This window comes from Chiloscyllium plagiosum, unplaced genomic scaffold, assembly GCF_037043375.1.
Source record: "Chiloscyllium plagiosum isolate Xiang-an unplaced genomic scaffold, Cpla_swu_hap1 HiC_scaffold_12, whole genome shotgun sequence".
NCBI classification, from domain to species: Eukaryota; Metazoa; Chordata; class Chondrichthyes; order Orectolobiformes; family Hemiscylliidae; genus Chiloscyllium; species Chiloscyllium plagiosum.
In genome coordinates this window covers 106,559,782-106,578,214 of record NW_028270150.1, presented here as the reverse complement: position 1 = coordinate 106,578,214, position 18,433 = coordinate 106,559,782, and the positions used below count along the sequence as shown (strand labels likewise).

Here is an 18,433-nt window from a genome sequence, read left to right as displayed (position 1 = left end):
AGGACGTGGTTAACTTTTGCCCTACGTGTCATACATGCTAAATGGTAGGTAAGTCACAGGTGGTAATAAAACCAGCACCTATGTTGCCAATTCCCACATTTGAAGAACCTTTCACATGGGTTGTAATTGATTGTGTCGGTGTCCTCCTGAGAACCATAAGTAGGAAACCAGTACTTGTTAACCATAATGGATGCGTCTACCAGATTACTGGAGGCAATTCCATTTCAGAGTATCAAGGCAAAAAAAAGTGGTAGAGGAGTTAGTAGCTTTCTTAATATAGTATGGGCTACCCAGAGAGATTCAGTCAGACCAAAAATCAAATTTTACTGTCAGGCCGTTTAAGGAGGTTATCGATAGCTTAGGTATACAGCATTTTAAATCCATTGCATATCATCTTGAATCCCAGGGAGCTTCAGAAAGGTGGCTTCAGACTTTGAAGACCATGTTGAGAACATACTGTCAGGAATACCCAAATGATTGGGATAAAGATATCTCATTCATATTGTTTGCTGCTAGAGATGCCCAAACGAATCTACTCAGTTCACTCCCTTCGAGTTAATATTTGGGTATGAAATGAGAGGCCCTTTGAAATTAATTAAAGATCACAGACGAAGTCCTAAACTACAAAAGCAACCACCCCAACACACACAAAAGAAGTTGCATCAAGATACTATTCAAAAGGACCAAAACACACTGCAGTACACAAGAACTACAAAAAGAGGAAGAAGAACACCTATACAATGTATTCGCCAAAAATGGATACCCGCGCAATTTCATCAACAGATGCCGAAGGGAAAGACAACGGAATGAGGACATGCCACAACCCAAAGGACTAGCCACGTTACCATACATCAAGAGCATTTCCGAACTGACAGCCAGACTACTGCGACCACTAAGACTCATAACAGCACACAAACCAACAGCCACTCTCAGACAGCAACTCACCAGAACGAAGGACCCAATACCCAGCATGAGCAAAACCAATGTAGTGTACAAAATCCCATGCAAGGACTGCACAAAACACTACATAGGACAAACAGGAAGACAGCTAACGATCCGCATCCATGAACACCAACTAGCCACGAAACGACACGACCAGCTATCCTTAGTAGCCACACACGCAGATGACAAGCAACATGAATTCGACTGGGACAACACTAATATTATAGGACAAGCCAAACAGAGAACAGCCAGGGAATTCCTAGAAGCATGGCACTCATCCGCGGATTCGATCAATAAGCACATCGACCTGGACCCAATATGCCGACCACTGCAGCTGGAACTGACAACCGGAAGCGGCAGATTCAAACCACTATAAATGCCGGAGGAAAGATCACAGAAGCGCTTCACAGGAGACTCCCAAGCACTGAGGACGTCACCGAGACAGGGGACGAAACGTCTGCAACACAAATTCCCAGCTCGGCGAATACAACCACAACAACAAGCACCTGAGCTACAAATCTTCTCACAAACTTTAATTAAAGAAAAATTGACAGGACCAAAGTCTGAGATCTCACACTTAGATTATGTATTGGAAGTGATGACGAGATTAAACTGAATATGAGTTAACTAAACAGCACCTGAAGAGGCACAGCATAAAATGAAACAGGTGGCAGATAAAAGTTTTGAGACTCTGATGTTTTCCTGAAGGAATGGTGTATCCAAAGCCAGATTTAGTGGTCCCTGTCAAATTGAGAAAAAGTTGAGTCAGGTGAACTATCTAGTAAAATGCTGGATAGAAAAAAAAGTTATTAGGTATGTCATGTGAACATGTTGAAACCGTATTAAACTAGAGAGAAAGGACTGGAGAAACAGGTTATTACAGCTCTGCAGAGTGAGGAATCAAATCCAGGTGATGTGGATTTTGATGTGTCTCAAAATCGATTAAAAAAATGAAGAAGTTCTTGAGTAGTGGGATAGGTTGGTAAGCTATCGGTCTCAGGAGCATAGAACGCAATTGAAAGCTATGTTACTGCAGTATAAGGACATATGTTAGAATTGGATGGGGAGGATTAATGCTATTGTGCATGAAGTAGACGTAGGGAATACTGCTCCGATAAAACAACACCCCTATCGGCTTAATCCTTCCAAGGCCAGGCAGCTCCAGAAGGAGATGGAGGCCATGCTCGACAAGAACATCATCGAACCGAGCTACAGAGAGGGGAATTCACCGATCGTCCTAGTTCCCAAACTAGACGGGACGCAACAATTCTGCGTGGATTGTCAGAAGGTCAACCCCATTACAAAATTGGACTCATATCCAATTCCTAGATTGGAGGACTGTATTGAGAAAGTCGGACAAACCAGTTACATCACCAAGTTTGGCTTAATATGTGGTTACTGGCAGGTACCATTATCAGAGACGGTAAAAGAAATTTGTGTGTCTCTAACCCCATATATGCGATATCAATTTAAAGTGATCCCCTTTGGAATGAAGAACGCACTCGTCAGATTCCAAAGACTCATGAACAAAGTTGTGGCTGGGTTAACAAATTGTGCAGTCTATTTGGATGATTTACTGATCTTTAGTAAGTACTGGAAAGATCACGTGATATAGTTAGCAGAGCTCTTTGAATGAATACAAGGAGCAAAACTGGTGATAAACTTAAACAAAACTGAATTTGTGAAAGCAGAGGAGATGTTCTTGGGTCATAACATTAGCCATGGAAGACTGACCCCACGGAATGCAAAGACAAAAGCCATCGAGGAATTTCCATGGCCAACCTCAAAGAAAAAGGTGCTTCGATTCTTAAGACTTAGCAGATTCTATCGGACGTTTGTTTCAAACTTTAGCAGTGTAGTGGCACCAATAACCGATTTGCTGAAAAAGAACACCCAAAGTTTCGGAGGACAGAACAATGCCAGGAGGCATTTGACTATTTGAAGGCCATGTTAACCAGCAAACCAGTTTGAGCTACCCCAAACTTTTCAAAACCTTTTAAAGTCACCATCGATGCTAGCGACTTAGGAGTTTGAGATGTACTCCGACAGGAAGATTAGGATGGGTTTGAACTGTCAGTTGGTTACTTTTTGAAGAAACTCAACATCCAGCAGAAGAAATACTCCACAATTGATAAACAGCTATTGAATTTGGTACTGGCCTTACAGCATTTTAATAGTTATGTCATTAACAATGTGTCAGAGACAATTGTGGACACGGATCACAATCTTCTTACATTCTGAGAACACTTTAAGGACAAGAATATGAGGCTATTTCATTGGAGTCTTATGTTACAGACTTCTAATTTTAAAATCGTATATGTTGCGGATTGTAAGAATGTGATCGCAGATGCATTATCGTGGATTTAACTGATGTAGTATAGATGAAATTTGTATTTATCCAATGTTTTTTATGGAAGAAGTTAAGGTGAACTTAGATTCAAGTTATCTGTATGTTCTGGTAATATACTTAAAGATTAGAAAAATAAATGAGACCATCTTTTCATTATGATGGTTCATTTTTTCTTAAGGGAGGAGGTTTATGAAGGTGTAAGGGGTAGTGTACCTTTAAGTGAGTTGAAAGTTAGTGAGGACTTACAGAGGCATAGAGAGTCTGGAACAAGGTAACAATGTAACACTTGGTCAGAACAGCTAGCACTGGCTGGGTTGCTATGAGACAAAAACAAATTCAAGTTTGTCCAATCAGTTTAAATTATGCCCCAAGGTAGCAAACTCCAAACAAGTTTGAATTTGGTATTTTGACAGTATTAAAACCAGTGAAACGATCTGATGTTTTGGCTTATAAAACAGGAAAAAAATTGAACAGTTGAGGGAGAACTGACAAAAGACCAAAAGATATAGGCTGGTAGTCTGAGAGGTACCTGTCTGGAGAAAGAGTTTGCATAGAAAAAAATACATTGATACCGACCTGGAGAGCAAATTTACAGAGGAAGATACAAAGAGAAGATTCGACAGCTGGCTGGTTTTGAAGTGTTTCAGTCAGGAAGTGCCTGTAGGTTTGAGCATAATGAGGACATAAAATAAGTCGAGAAAGGAGAATTAATGCACATATTCATGTGAAAAAATTAAAGCAATGGTGTGGGGAATGTTTTTGAATCATCCTGTACATTCTATGTCTTGTTAAATTCCTCGCTAGTATTCCAGAGGTTCTTGTGAAATAAACCTCAAAGTGATAGGCTTCTACCTGAAAGATAATGAGTTTAAATCACAAGTTCAACTCCACTCACTGCCTGTGGTGAACTAAAAGCTACGATTGAAATTGAAAAGAGAAATCACAGAAGGACTTCTGTTGTAAAAGACAGAGTTTATTAAACAAATTGTCCTTTACAAAGAGCCAGATAACATTTACAGAAACTGAATTTTCATCATCATGACATTTAGTATCAGTGTGTTCAAGGATTTACATTTGAAAGCATCTCTATGGCAGAATGGGATAAGTGGGCTCAAGAATAATCTCAATAAATGTTCACACGCTCAAGGATAGCATGGTGTAATTTTATGGTCGAGTACGAAGAAAAATATCCTTACAGTGAATTCTGTTTGAAAGGTTATGCTGAGTAGCTAATTTTGATTTTTTTTTCTATTATTCAGTGCTAACACCTCATCAGTGATAGTTATGACTGTCTTTGTGAGATGCAAGAATTAATATATTTAAGCAATTCTTCATTAAATACAATTGAAAATGTTATTACTCCTTTGTGCTTTGGGTCGAAGCTGTGATTCTTTTCTCCCTCTCTTTTCTTCTTGTTCATACATCTGTTTCTGTCTCTTCAAAACCCTCCTCATTTATTCCTTTATGTGTGCATCCATTTCACCTCCCTGTTTGACCATTTCACCTCCCTGTTTGCCCACTTGAGCAAAGTACTGCCAGTCAAAATCCATGCGGGAGTTTCCAGGTTTTATATCATTTCTAGCCATGAGCTGACCTACGATAGCAGCAAAAAAAGTAATTCTTCTAAGAAGACAGTAGTTCCACGTGAAGCTTGAGTTCTTTAACTCTTTGAATGCCGAATCAGTCTCAAATACCCTTCTAAACACATATTTATCTTTAGCTGTTCTTGTTGTGGTCTGGCCAGTGAATATGTCGGCTTGATTGTTATGCAATTCACATGTTAAACATTTCAGAATGGAGTGTCAGAGTATGATAGCTTGTGCACCTCCCAGTCAGAAGATTGTAGGTTCAAATCCCTATCCAGAAACTTGAGCACAAAACCTAGGCAAAAACTCTTGTACAAGACTGAGAGGGTGCTGCATTGAGTATTTGTTTTTCTGATGAACAATTAATCTGAGACCCTTTCTGCACCTCAGGTAGATTTAGAAGATCTTCATGTCAGCATTTGAATATAAACAGGCATTTCTACCTGAAGTTCTGGCTAATATTTACCCCTCAACTAACAATTCAAATGAAAGTTAGCAGGTTATTATCATGTTACTGTCTGAGAAAGAAAGCCTGCTGCAACTATCAGGTCCAACCCTGGCTCTTCAGCAATTGATTCTCCATGTACATGATAAATGATATTGTGAAGTATCTTTTTCTAAAATAATTCTAATATATTTTGACATTTTATTGTGTGCTAAGTTCGTGTAAAAGGGGAAGGGAAGCAGAACGTTCTCTGGAAAGCGTTTGAATGACCTGGGTTGTTTCTGTTTGCTTTACTCGTGACTTCTCAAGACTCATCATTCTGGCTGGTCAAGCTCCTTAAGACCAAATTGTTTCCAGTTTGTCATATTACAAGCTATTTCCTCACTTTTGATTTGTGTGGTTTCTATCTCTCCTGCTCTGAGCTGCTATCTTACTTCAAGCTTGTTCTTGAACTGTCACACCAGAAGCATGATATACAAATGAAATTGTAGATGAATGTGGAATTGATGCAGTCCATGCACTTTTTAAAGGCAACAAAGGTAACATGTCCAAAGTATTTGTTTCTTAAACTGTGGACTCCTCTGAACTTGGAGCTATAAGTTTAAAATATGTTGGAAGTTTGTAGAAGTTGTAATTCATAGGATCCCTCAAATAGAACTTGTTTGGATTTGTATATTTCAACGTCAGTAACTTCCATGTCTCAAAACACAATGCAAGAAATCAAGTCACTACTATAATGTGGGAAATACAACATTGATTTCCTGCTCAGCAAACCTCTACAAAGAGCAATATGATCATGGCTGGATGGTTATTTTGGTAATGTTGGTTGGAAGATGAGTACTGACTACTTTGCCATTGACAGCTCAATTGATCATTGTAGAACCAGTGCTTTTCCATCTTCGTGGGAGGGAAGACAGTCATCAATTTAACTTCCTATCTAAAAGATTGCACGTCAGACACTGCAGCACCCTTTTAGTATTGTACTGGAATGTGCAATAACATCATGGTAAACATGGCGGAAGTGCACAATTGCATCCATGCCTCTTAAACTCAGGGGTCAAGGATGCCCACTGTTTTCGGTGGATCTGAAAGGCTTGATGGTGAGAAATGCCCAGCTTGATGATGTTATAGGGATCTGTGGAGAGAACTAGTTTGGAGTGAAGGAGTCAGAGTGTCAGGGCCTCTTCATAGTTTCTGTAACTGAGGGTGGAATCTAATAGCAGGCTGGTCAACTGAGTTTTGTAGCAGAATTGCATCAGAAGTCCAGGGAGGCCTACCTAAACATTGGCAGCAGATAGCTGCGTCTTTTATCAGGCATAATCACATGGTGGAGTATACTTGACGGGCTGAATGATCTAAATCAGTTCTACTGTCTTAGGGTCTTACAGTCATTTGTCTAACAAAGAAGAAAGTTTCTCGCTAGGCTGTGGTGAGTTCCCAATTAAGAGAGTATAGCTTGTTAAAAACGTTTTTAACACCACGCTCACCTCATTAATATTCAGCTTCACACCTTAATCATGCCAAACAATCAAAACATCAAACATCCTCACCATGAAGTTAAGAGTGGATATCTGGTCGTATCAGTTCACTGCTTGTTCTGAAGGACCTCCACTTTGGACTCTGGGAAACAATATCAAGACATACAAGATAATGGGCCTAGTGCTGGAATGGGATGAAAATAGTGCAACTCTAACTAAGCGCATCCTCCATATGGCCATGGATCATGTGCAACCCATGTCCACAAACGTTTGCATCCAGTATGTGGCAGACTCTGAGATAACAAGAATCCAGAGAAAGTATATTCCTGTCAGGGTGAAAGGGAAGGCTGGTAACTATAGGGAATGCTGGATGACTAAAGAAATGGTGGGTTTGGTTAAGAAAAAGAAGGAAGCATATGTCAGGTACAGATAGGATAGATCGAGTGAATCCTTAGAAGAGTATAAAGAAAGTAGGAATATACTTAAGAGGGAAATCAGGAGGGCAAAACGGGGACAAGAGATAGCTTTGGCAAATAGAATTAAGGAAAATCCAAAGGGGTTTTACAAATATATTAAGGACAAAAGGGTAACTATGGAGAGAATAGGGTCCCTCAAAGATCAGCAAGGCGGCCTTTGTGTGGAGCCACAGAAAATGGGGGGAGATACTAAATGAATATTTTGCATCAGTATTTACTGTGGAAAAGGATATGGAAGATATAAACTGTAGGGAAATAGATGGTGACATCTTGCAAAATGGTGAGATTACAGAGGAGAAAGTGCTGGATGTCTTGAAACGGTTAAAGGTGGATAAATCCCCAGGACCTGATCAGGTGTACCCGAGAACTCTGTGGGAAGCTAGAGAAGTGATTGCTGGGCCTCTTGCTGAGATATTATTTTCATCGATAGTCACAGGTGAGATGCCGGAAGACTGGAGGTTGGCAAACGTGGTGCCACTGTTTAAGAAGGGTGGTAAGGACAAGCCAGGGAACTATAGACTAGTGAGCCTGACCTCAGTGGTGGGCAAGTTGTTGGAGGGAATCCTGAGGGACAGGATGTACATGTATTTGGAAAGGCAAGGACTGATTCGGGATAGTCAACATGGCTTTGTGCATGGGAAATCATGTCTCACAAACTTGATTGAGTTTTTTGAAGAAGTAACAAAGAAGATTGATGAGGGCAGAGCAGTAGATGTGAGCTATATGGACTTCAGTAAGGCATTCGACAAGGTTCCCCATGGGAGAGTGATTAGCAAGGTTAGATCTCATGGAATACAGGGAGAACTAGCCATTTGGATACAGAACTGGCTCAAAGGTAGAAGACGGAGGGTGGTGGTGGAGGGTTGTTTTTCAGACTGGAGACCTGTGACCAGTGGAGTGCCACAAGGATCGGTGCTGGGCCCTCTACTTTTTGTCATTTACATAAATGATTTGGATGCGAGCACAAGAGGTACAGTTAGTAAGTTTGCAGATGACACCAAAATTGGAGGTGTAGTGGACAGCGAAGAGGGTTACCTCAGATTACAACAGGATCTGGATCAGATGAGCCAATGGGCTGAGAAGTGTCAGTTGAAGTTTAATTCAGATAAATGCGAGGTGCTGCATTTTGGGAAAGCAAATCTTAGCAGGACTTATACACTTAATGGTAAGGTCCTCGGGAGTGTTGCTGAACAAAGAGACCTTGGAGTGCAGGTTCATAGCTCCTTGAAAGTGGAGTCGCAGGTAGATAGGATAGTGAAGAAAGCGTTTGGTATGCTTTCCTTTATTGGTCAGAGTATTGAGTACAGGAGTTGGGAGATCATGTTGTGGCTGTACAGGACATTGGTTAGGCCACTGTTGGAATATTGTATGCAATTCTGGTCTCCTTCCTATTGGAAAGATGTTGTGAAACTTGAAAGGGTTCAGAAAAGATTTACAAGGATGTTGCCAGTGTTGAAGGATCTGACCTACAGGGAGAGGCTGAACAGGCTGGGGCTGTTTTCCCTGGAGCTTCGGAGGCTGAGGACCTTATAGAGATTTACAAAATCATGAGGGGCATGGATAGGATAAATAGACAAAGTTTTTTCCTTGGGGTGGGGGGAGTCCAGAACTAGAGGGCATAGGTTTAGGGTGAGAGGGGAAAAATATAAAAGTGACCTAAGGGGCAACTTTTTCACGCAGAGGGTGGTACGTGTATGGAATGAGCTGCCAGAAGATGTGGTGGAGGCTGGTACAATTGCAACATTTAAGAGGCATTTGGATGAGTATATGAATAGGAAGGGTTTGGAGGGATATGGGCCAGGTGCTGGCAGGTGGGACTAGATTGGGTTGGGATATCTGGTCGGCATGGACGGGTTGGACCCAAGGGTCTGTTTCCGTGCTGTACATCTCTATGACTCTGAGACTCTAATAACCCTCATAAACCTCACTGATCCACTGTTGAAAAATAGATTTAGAAATAGTTAGATGATTGTTTTTGACCAGTACAGAGTTGACGGGCCAAAGGCCATACTTCAATCTGCACCAGCAATTCTCATTGTAATGTTGCAGCAAGGACACGTATGGGCTCAGGGAGTCACACCCGGCTCAGGGACCTGACCAAGCTGCATCTCTGAGCTCTTTGTGTGCAGTCATAGTGCTCGCTCACTCTAAGCCTTGCTTTGTTACTCAACCAGAGCTATCAGACTGTCAATATTACTGTAATGCCGTGCCATTTCGCCAGCACACAAAGCCAGAGAGCTTGTTATGGTTGTAGGCAGGCCTCAGTCAGATCAAAGAAGCTAGTCTTTGGTCAGGGGTTACTGGCACAGTAAGTCAAGAGCAGCTTCTGATTGTTCCCACGCTCCTGCATTGCTATCAGCTAACCATTCAGGGCAGTCAGAGTCTGGATGCTCTCCATGTAAGTGGGGAGGTGCCAAATACTGGACAGATGACTACTCATCATGGAACAAGAGAGAGGCAGATATTATGGGAGGTGAATATGGGTGACAACCTGTCACTATTTTTGCAGGTATGCTGTGTCCCGGGTGAGTGAGCAGGCAGCATAGAAAGCACATAGGGTCAGTGATGTTGGGATCGTTAACAGCGAGTGAAGGTGATGTTGCAGATAATAGTGAGACTATGAGCCTTGATTGGAGATGGGCACCAGTAACACAGTGAGTGTGAGTTAGCAGGTAGAAGATGGTGGCACTGACACTGACGGAGTGGAGAATGACATTGATCTTTCTATCGTGCAGCTCTCCAGACAGCTGAGATTGTACTGACCGGGTGGCAGCTTGGGGAAAAGGACATCTCCCCTGTGTGCTACTTTTCTGGCAGCATATACGGACACTTGCCCACACTCCCCCTGTCTGACACCTGGCAAATGTCTATAAGTGGTTGTCCGGAGCACAAAGTACTTTTAAAGATGACATCAGCAACATGAATGCTGATCCTTTGCAGGATATCCATCATCGAATTGAATCCCTACGATGTGGAAATAGACCACTTGGCCCAACAGGACCACACCGATCCTTCTGAAGTGCATCCCACCCGAGCCCATCCCCGATTTTTCCCACGGCTTAACACACTTAACCTATACATCCCTGGGTGTAATGGGGCAATTTAGCATGACCAATCCACCTGACTTGCACATCTTTGGACTACGGGAGGAAACCCATGCAGACAAGGGGAGAATGTGCAAACTCCACAAACAAACAAACAAACTCCACCCGAGGCATGAATGGAACTGGGTCCCTGGCACCATGAGGCAACAGTGCTAACCACTGAGCCACCGTGCCGTCTCAAAGTGAGTTGTTTTGGGAATCGTAAATTTGTGTAGGATCGGATGTGAGGGATGTGGAAGGAGTTAATGTTGCATGTTTGGCAAGATTTAGCAAGAAAACCTGCAGTTTCATAGCAAAACAAAACTCAACTTCTGTTGTGGGCAAAATCTTAGAGAGAATTGTAAGGGATAGGATTTATGAACATCTGGATAGGAATAATGTGATCAAGGATAGTCAGCATGGTTTTGTGAAGGGCAGGTCGTGCCTCACAAACCTTATTGAATTCTTTGAGAAGGTGACTAAGGAGGTGGACGAGGGGAAAGCAGTAGATGTGGTGTATATGGATTTTAGTAAGGCGTTTGATAAGGTTCCCCATGGTAGACTACTGCAAAAAATACGGAGGTATGGCATTGAGGGTGAGTTGGAGGTTTGGATTAGGAATTGGCCGGCTGGAAGAAGACAGAGGGTAGTAGTTGATGGTAAAGGTTCATCTTGGAGTGCCGTCACTAGCGGTGTTCCGCAAGGATCTGTTTTGGGACCATTGTTGTTTGTCATTTTTATAAATGACCTGGAGGAGGGGTTAGAAGGTTGGGTGAGTAAGTTTGCGGATGATACGAAAGTCGGAGGAGTTGTAGACAGTGAGGAAGGATGTGGCAGGTTACAGCGGGATATAGATAAGCTGCAGAACTGGGCAGAAAGGTGGCACATGGAGTTCAATGTAGCTAAGTGTGAGGTGATTCACTTTGGTAAGGGTAATAAAAAGATGGGGTACTGGGCTAACGGTCGGATACTTGGTAGTGTGGATGAGCAGAGGGATCTTGGTGTCCATGTACACAAATCTTTGAAAGTTGCCACCCAGGTAAATAGTGCGGTGAAGAAGGCATATGGCGTACTGGCTTTTATTGGTAGAGGAATTGAGTTCCGGAGTACTGAGGTCATGTTGCAGTTGTATAAGACTCTGGTGCGGCCACATCTGGAGTATTGTGTGCAGTTTTGGTTGCCATACTATAGGAAGGATGTGGAGGCACTGGAACGGGTGCAGAGGAGGTTTACTAGGATGTTGCCTGGTATGGTAGAAAGATCGTATGAGGAAAGGCTGAGGCACTTGGGGTTGTTTTCATTGGAGAAAAGAAGGTTTAGGGGTGACTTGATAGAGGTGTATAAGATGATTAGGGGTTTAGATAGGGTCGACAGTGAGCATCTTTTTCCACGTATGGAGTCAGCTATTACAAGGGGGCATAGCTTTAAATTAAGGGGGGGTAGGTATAGGACAGATGTTAGGGGTAGGTTCTTTACTCAGCGAGTCGTGAGTTCATGGAATGCCCTGCCAGTAGCAGTGGTGGACTCTCCCTCATTATGGGCATTTAAGCGGGCATTGGATAGGCATATGGAGGATAGTGGCTAGTGTAGGTTAGGTGGGCTTGGATCGGCGCAACATCGAGGGCCGAAGGGCCTGTACTGCGCTATATTCTTCTATGTTCAAAAGTAAACCTGATACAACTGACATGAGGACTGTTGGTTGAATCTTACTTGTTTTTGTTGTCATATCAATGTACCTGTAACTAGTTGCTAATGTGAAATAATTTATATGTTGTTAACTGCAAGAATCTCTTCCAGCTATAGGAAGTGGTTTCCTTTCCCACAGTGTACCTAACAGGCCCTTGAATTTCCTGCACTTAGAGGATGGTGCCAGCAACCAGTCGCTCATGAAACAGAATGAGCAGGCATTGCGATACTACATGAGGCACGACGTTACATCTGACACCATGTTTGCCCAAAACCTCATGTCAAGGAAGTAATTCAGATTTAAAAAATGCTGTTCTGTTATTATCAAATTTCAGTGGGATATTTTAATAAAACCCGGACCTCATCTATTGCTTACTTTTGCAATTTTGTTTCACACAAGAAAGGTTCAAGCTTTTCGAACAGACTTTATGTTTTTATCATTATTCACTGTAAATCTGTGACCCAGACCCAAAATGTGTATTTGGGTTGGTGACTTCAATTTATGTAGATACTTTTAGTTATCCTGTTCAGACATGGTTTGATATGCTTCTGAAGCAGCTGGGACTTGAACCGGGACCTTCTGGGTCAGAGATGGGGACACTACCACTGTGTCATGAACCCTTCTCAATTTGTGTGCAGTTATTGAAATTAGTAAGTGTGAACAAATACTCTGGCATGTTGCTGACTATAGCAAGCTTTCCAATGTTTTTAGTGGCCACACACCATGTGTAATGATTGCATATTCTCTTAATTGCTGTTGTAGCTCACGTGGACATGGACTTGGCCTTCTGCAGTTTAACCTGTGTATTACTGAAAACATTTTAGTTGATGTACTGGTGTTATTGAGGTGCTGATGTTGGATTGGGGTGGGCAAAACCAGAAGTCTCACAACACCAGGTTGTAGTCCAACAGGTTTATTTGAATCACAAACTTTCTGAGCACTGCTCCTTCATTGGGTGAAGTGGAGGGAAGCAAGAGGCACAGAATTTATAGGTGGACACACAATTATAAGATAATTTCAGGAAATGAAGTGTGTCAAAAAATAGTACAAATAGTGTGAGTGGAGTGGAGTGTCGACAGGCTGAATAACAAGGCTTTGCAGGTGATCAATCGTGTCAAATGGTGTGAGTAAAGTGCCAGCAGCTGAATAGCAAGTGAAGGGATGACCTATGATCCGATTAATTAAGGCAGAGAGATAATTACAAAAATTCAAAATTAAGGTGGTGCTAGAGACAAACCAACTGGCTAGAATAGCATGATAGGTATAAGAATCGCACGACGAGGGTCTAACCAAAGTAGCAAGTAACCCAAAACTGTATAAACTAATTAAGGTAAAGAGATGGCTATCAAGGTGATGGTGTCAAAACAGGACAGTAGAGAACATCTTCCAAACCTGGAACAGTATGATGGGATTACATATAGCTCAAAATGAACCCAAAATCATGGTTAAGGCACACTCATCGGTACGGAACTTGGCTATCAGTCTCTGCTTGGTGATTTTGCCTTGTGGTATGTCTTGAAGGACACTTACCCAAAGAATGGAGGCTGAATGTTCTTGACCGCTGAAGTGTTCCCTGTTGTCGTGTGACTTCTGATTTTGATTTACTGAGCTCTTTATTGTGTCGTTCCATGTAAAGTTCAGTTTGGGATGTCTTTAGTCACCAAGGTCAATTATTTTTATTCCTCTTTTCTCTTGTAAGTATTGACTCAATACCTGACTACACAGCCATACCTTATCCAACCATGACAATGATTTTCAGCAAGAATTCACCCAAAGAATTGTGGATGCTGGAAATCAGAAATAAAATCTGAAGAATTGTCACTGGAACCGAAGCTTGAACTGCTTTCTCTCCACAAATGCTGCCAGACCTGCTGAGTTTTTCAGCAATTTCTGATTTTGTTTCACAACCAAACCCAGTTCTTTCCAAAAGGTTATCATACTCCAGTGAGAGTCTGTTTTGTATACGAAGTCTGTGTTGTATTTCCATCTTGTTGGGGTGAATTAAGATTGTTTGTCACTTTTTGTTGCATGAACCCTCTGTTTTGCTTTGTTTCTGGAAAGTGTGCTGTTCGAGCTGCAACTGAAGGCCGGATATTAGTGCTGGAAGGTCTGGAGAAGGCCGAACGGAATGTCCTACCTGTTTTAAACAACCTGCTAGAAAACAGAGAGATGCAGCTGGAAGATGGGCGTTTCCTCATGTCTGCAGATCGCTATGACAAACTGCTCAAGGTAATTGGACATAATTGGATAATATTAAGGCCTTAATTGCTGCCAACACCAATGTAATACAAAAATAGGTGGGAAGGCAAGTGATGTGAATGACAGAAGGAGCGTGTAGAAGGATATCGGCTGGCAAAGCGAGTGGGCACAAACTTGGCAGATGGAATTTAATGTGGGAAAATGTGAGGTTATGCACTTTTGTTTGAAAAATAGAGCAAATGTGGAGAATAGTGATATTAGTTCAACGGGGGAAAGACTGCAAGAGGCTGGAGCACAGAGGATTTGGATAGCCTTGTGCATGAGTCACAAAAAAACTGCAATCCAAGTTCAGCGAGTACTTGGGAAAGCAATTGACCTTTTTTTCCCCGAAAGGGGTGGAGTATAAAAACTAGTGAAGTCTTGCTAAAATTATACAAAGCAAAATTCAGGCCACAACTGGAATACTCTGAGCAGTTTTGGTCCCCCTATCTAAGGAAAGATATGCTGACATTGTGGTAATCCAGAGAATGTTCATGAGGCTGTGACCTGGTTTGGAGGGGTTTTCATCTGAGGAGAGATTGAGTAGACTGTGTCTGTACTGAATGAAATTCAGAAGAATGAGAGACGACCTTATTGAACCATATAAAATTCTCAGGGGAACTTGACAGCATAGATGTAGAGAGGTTATTTCCCTATGGGGAAAATCGAGGATGAGGGGGAATAATCTTAAACCAAGTGGTCATTCATTGAAGTCAGAGAAGGAGGAGAATTTCTTCTCTCAGCAGGATAATACAGAATCTGGCTAATTCTTTACCACAGAGCACCATGGAGGGTGGATTTTGAAGTCTATTTAGTGGGCAAATTTTTAATCATTAAGGGAATCCAGGATTCTGAAGATAAAGCAGGAACATGGAGTTGGGGTTTTCAGATCGGCATTGATTTTATTGAATGGCAGAGGAAATTCGATGAGCTGAATGCTCTACTTCTGTTTATATATCTTATAAACTTTTGGAAAGTTATTTCGCTCTTCAAATAACAGTGCCAGCCCTGAACTGAAAAGTAATCAAGAATTGCTAGACTGTGCAGTGGCCCTACACATACCAATGTCACCTATTCTAATCTACTTTGCCTCGAGTAATGCAACCCCAGTCTTCATATGCACCTTTGGTCTGGTCTTTCTCAGAGAAGCGAATGGATTAAACTGCAATTCTTCTTTATTTAATCGAAAAATGAGATGTGTATGCAACGTACATGCTGCTTGCTGCCCACCTGCCTGTTGGTGAGCCTGTACAGTGTTTACCATTTTTCTCACTCCTTCCCAGCATTCCCACACTGGAATGCGACTGGAGTTGGGAATATAGAAATGGCAATAAACCTGTTCACCCAGATTGTGGCTTATCTGCATCTCATTATGACCACTTGCCTGACTCTACTTCCCCTAATTCCCTCGGCTGATAAAATTCTATCAGTCTCAAGCATCAAATTTGCAGTTGATCCCCAGTCTTACACTTATAATTATTATTTTTAATCACTTAAAAGGGGGGAAATCTCCAGATTTCCACTCCCCTTGGAAGAAATGCAGAAGTCCAGAATGGCTTGGCTCAAATTTTAAGGTCTCAGCTCCTTGCTCTGTACTTCACTGTAAGAGGAAATAGTTTCTGTCTACTGTACCTTTTTCTTGTTAATTCCTTTAGTTGCCTTAAAGACTTCATTGAGATCAATTCCATCATACTTGCATCTCCATGTACAGCGCATCATCCGCCGTCACTTCCGCCACCTCCAAACAGACCCCAGCACCAAGGATATATTTCCCTCCCCTCCCCTATCAGCTTTCCGTAGAGACCACTCCCTCCGCGACTCCCTTGTCAGATCCACACCCCCCACCGACCCAACCTCCACTCCCGGCACCTTCCCTTGCAACCGCAGGAGGTGCAACACTTGCGCCCACACCTCCCCCCTCACTTCTCTCCAAGGCCCCAAAGGAAACTTCCATATCCGCCACAGATTCACCTGCACCTCCACCCACATCATCTACTGCATCCGCTGCAGCCGGTGTGGCCTCCTCTATATTGGGGAGACGGGCCGCCTACTTGCGGAGCGATTCAGAGAGCACCTCTGGGCCACCCGGACGAACCAACCCAACCACCCTATAGCACAGCATTTCAACTCCCCCTCCCACTCCACTGAGGATATGCAGGTCATTGGACTCATCCACCGCCAAACCACAACAACGCGACGGTCGGAGGAGGAGCGTCTTATCTTCCGACTGGGAACCCTCCAACCGCAGGGGATGAACTTGGACTTCACCAGTTTCTTCATCCCCCCTCCCCCCACCTTGTCTCAGCCGAATCCCTCCAGCCCGGCACCGCCTTCCTGACCTGCAGTCTTCTTCTTGACCTCTCCGCCTCCATCCTACTCCGACCTATCACCCTCACCTTGACCTCTTTCCACCTATCACATTTCCAACGCCCCTCCTCCAAGTCCCTCCTCCCTACCTTTTATCTTCTCCTGCTGAACACTCTCTGCTCATTCCTGAAGAAGGGCCTGTGCCCGAAACGTCGAATCTCCTGTTCCCTGGATGCTGCCTGACCTGCTGTGCTGTTCCAGCAATAAAGTTTCAACTTTGATCTCCAGCATCTGCAGACCTCACTTTCTCCTCCATCATACTTGCAGTCTTTCTTCAGAATTGAACATTTATATCGCTGAGGTGTGCTGCTCCAAACTGAATAGAGTTAATCCAGTCAGACACTGGATAGTAATATAACTTCCACCACTTTGCATTCCAGCTTCTTTGAGATAAATATTAGTCAGAAGCTAAGAGTTCTGTTGAGAGTAACTCAGCTCCTGTCAATTGCAATGTCTGTCCACTATATGCAAGCCACAAAAAAAGGAGTGTCATGGAATACTGTCCACTTAATTGGAAGAGCGCAGCTCCAAACATTTAAGAATCTCAACACCATCCAGGACAGCGCATCCAATTTGATTGGCACCATATCCACTGTGTTCAACATTCGCTGCTTTCAACACCAACACACAGTGGCCGCAGTGTGCACCATCTCCAAGATACACTGCACCAGCTCACCAAAAGTCCTTCGACAACACCTTCCAAACCTCTAGCACCTCGAAGGGAAGGGCAGCAGGATGTAATGGCCTGATGATGTTGTTGCTAGACTGTTCACCCAGAAACACAGCAGGGGACCCAGGTTCAAATCCCGGCAGATGGTGGAATTTGAACTCTGTAAAAAATATCTGTAATTATTAATCCATCAATGAAATTGTTGCTTGTTGTCAAAAAAAATCTCCATTCAGCTCATTAAAGTCCTTGGGAAGAAATCTGCTATCCTCACCTAGACTGCCCTACATGTGATTCCAGAATCTCAGCAATGTGGTTGACTCATAACTGACCTCTGCAATAGTGTAGCAAGCTACTCGTTTGTATAAATCACTACAAAGTCTCAATAAAGAAATAAAACCAGATGGACCATCTGGTATCAACCTAGATGCTGCAAAAAACACTGGTAAAAACAGCCCTGTTGACCCTGCAAAGTCCATCTCACTTACATCTGGGGATGAGTACCAAATTTGGGAGAACAATCTCCCAGAGGATTTCAGTAATAATCTGACATTAAAAAAAAATTCAGAATCATACCTTCCAGATAATGGCCCGGGCACCACCATCACTATTCCTAGATATTCCTAGATATGTCCTATCCCTCTAGCAGGACGGACTGAGCAGAGGTGGAAAGTCAGAATGGAGTTGCCCTGGGAGTCCTCAACATTGACTCCAGACCTCATGAAGTCTTGTGGCTTCAGGTTAAAAGTGGGCAAGGAAACCTCCTGCTGATTACCATGTACCATCCTCCCTCAGCTGATGAATTAATAGTGTAATACTTGGAGGAAGCACTGAGGGTGACAAAGGTTCAAAATGTACTCTGGGCGGAGAATTTTAATGTCCGTCATCAAAACTGGCTCAACAGCAACACGATAGATAAGCTGGTGAGGTCCCAAAGGACATGGCTGCTACACTGGGTCTGAAACAGGTGTGAGGGAACTAACAAGAGGGAAAAACACACTTGACCTCACCTTTCCCAGTCTGCCAGTTGCAGATGCATCTGTCCATGACAGTATCAGTAAGAGTGACCATGGCATGGTCTTTGTGAAGATGAAGTACAGCCTTCACATTGAGA

At 42.8% G+C, this 18,433-nt stretch overlaps 1 protein-coding gene across 4 annotated transcripts in view; it reads left to right on the top strand.

Moving 5' to 3' along the window:
- Window positions 1-18,433, top strand: part of vwa8 (von Willebrand factor A domain containing 8) — a 367,132-nt gene that overhangs the window by 75,126 nt on the left and 273,573 nt on the right. For all 4 annotated transcript variants that reach the window (XM_087993166.1, XM_087993165.1, XM_087993168.1 and 1 more), the window contains exon 5: window positions 14,109-14,276. In XM_087993166.1, the coding sequence (XP_087849292.1) occupies window positions 14,109-14,276 (168 nt within the window). The remainder of the gene's footprint in view (window positions 1-14,108; window positions 14,277-18,433) is intronic.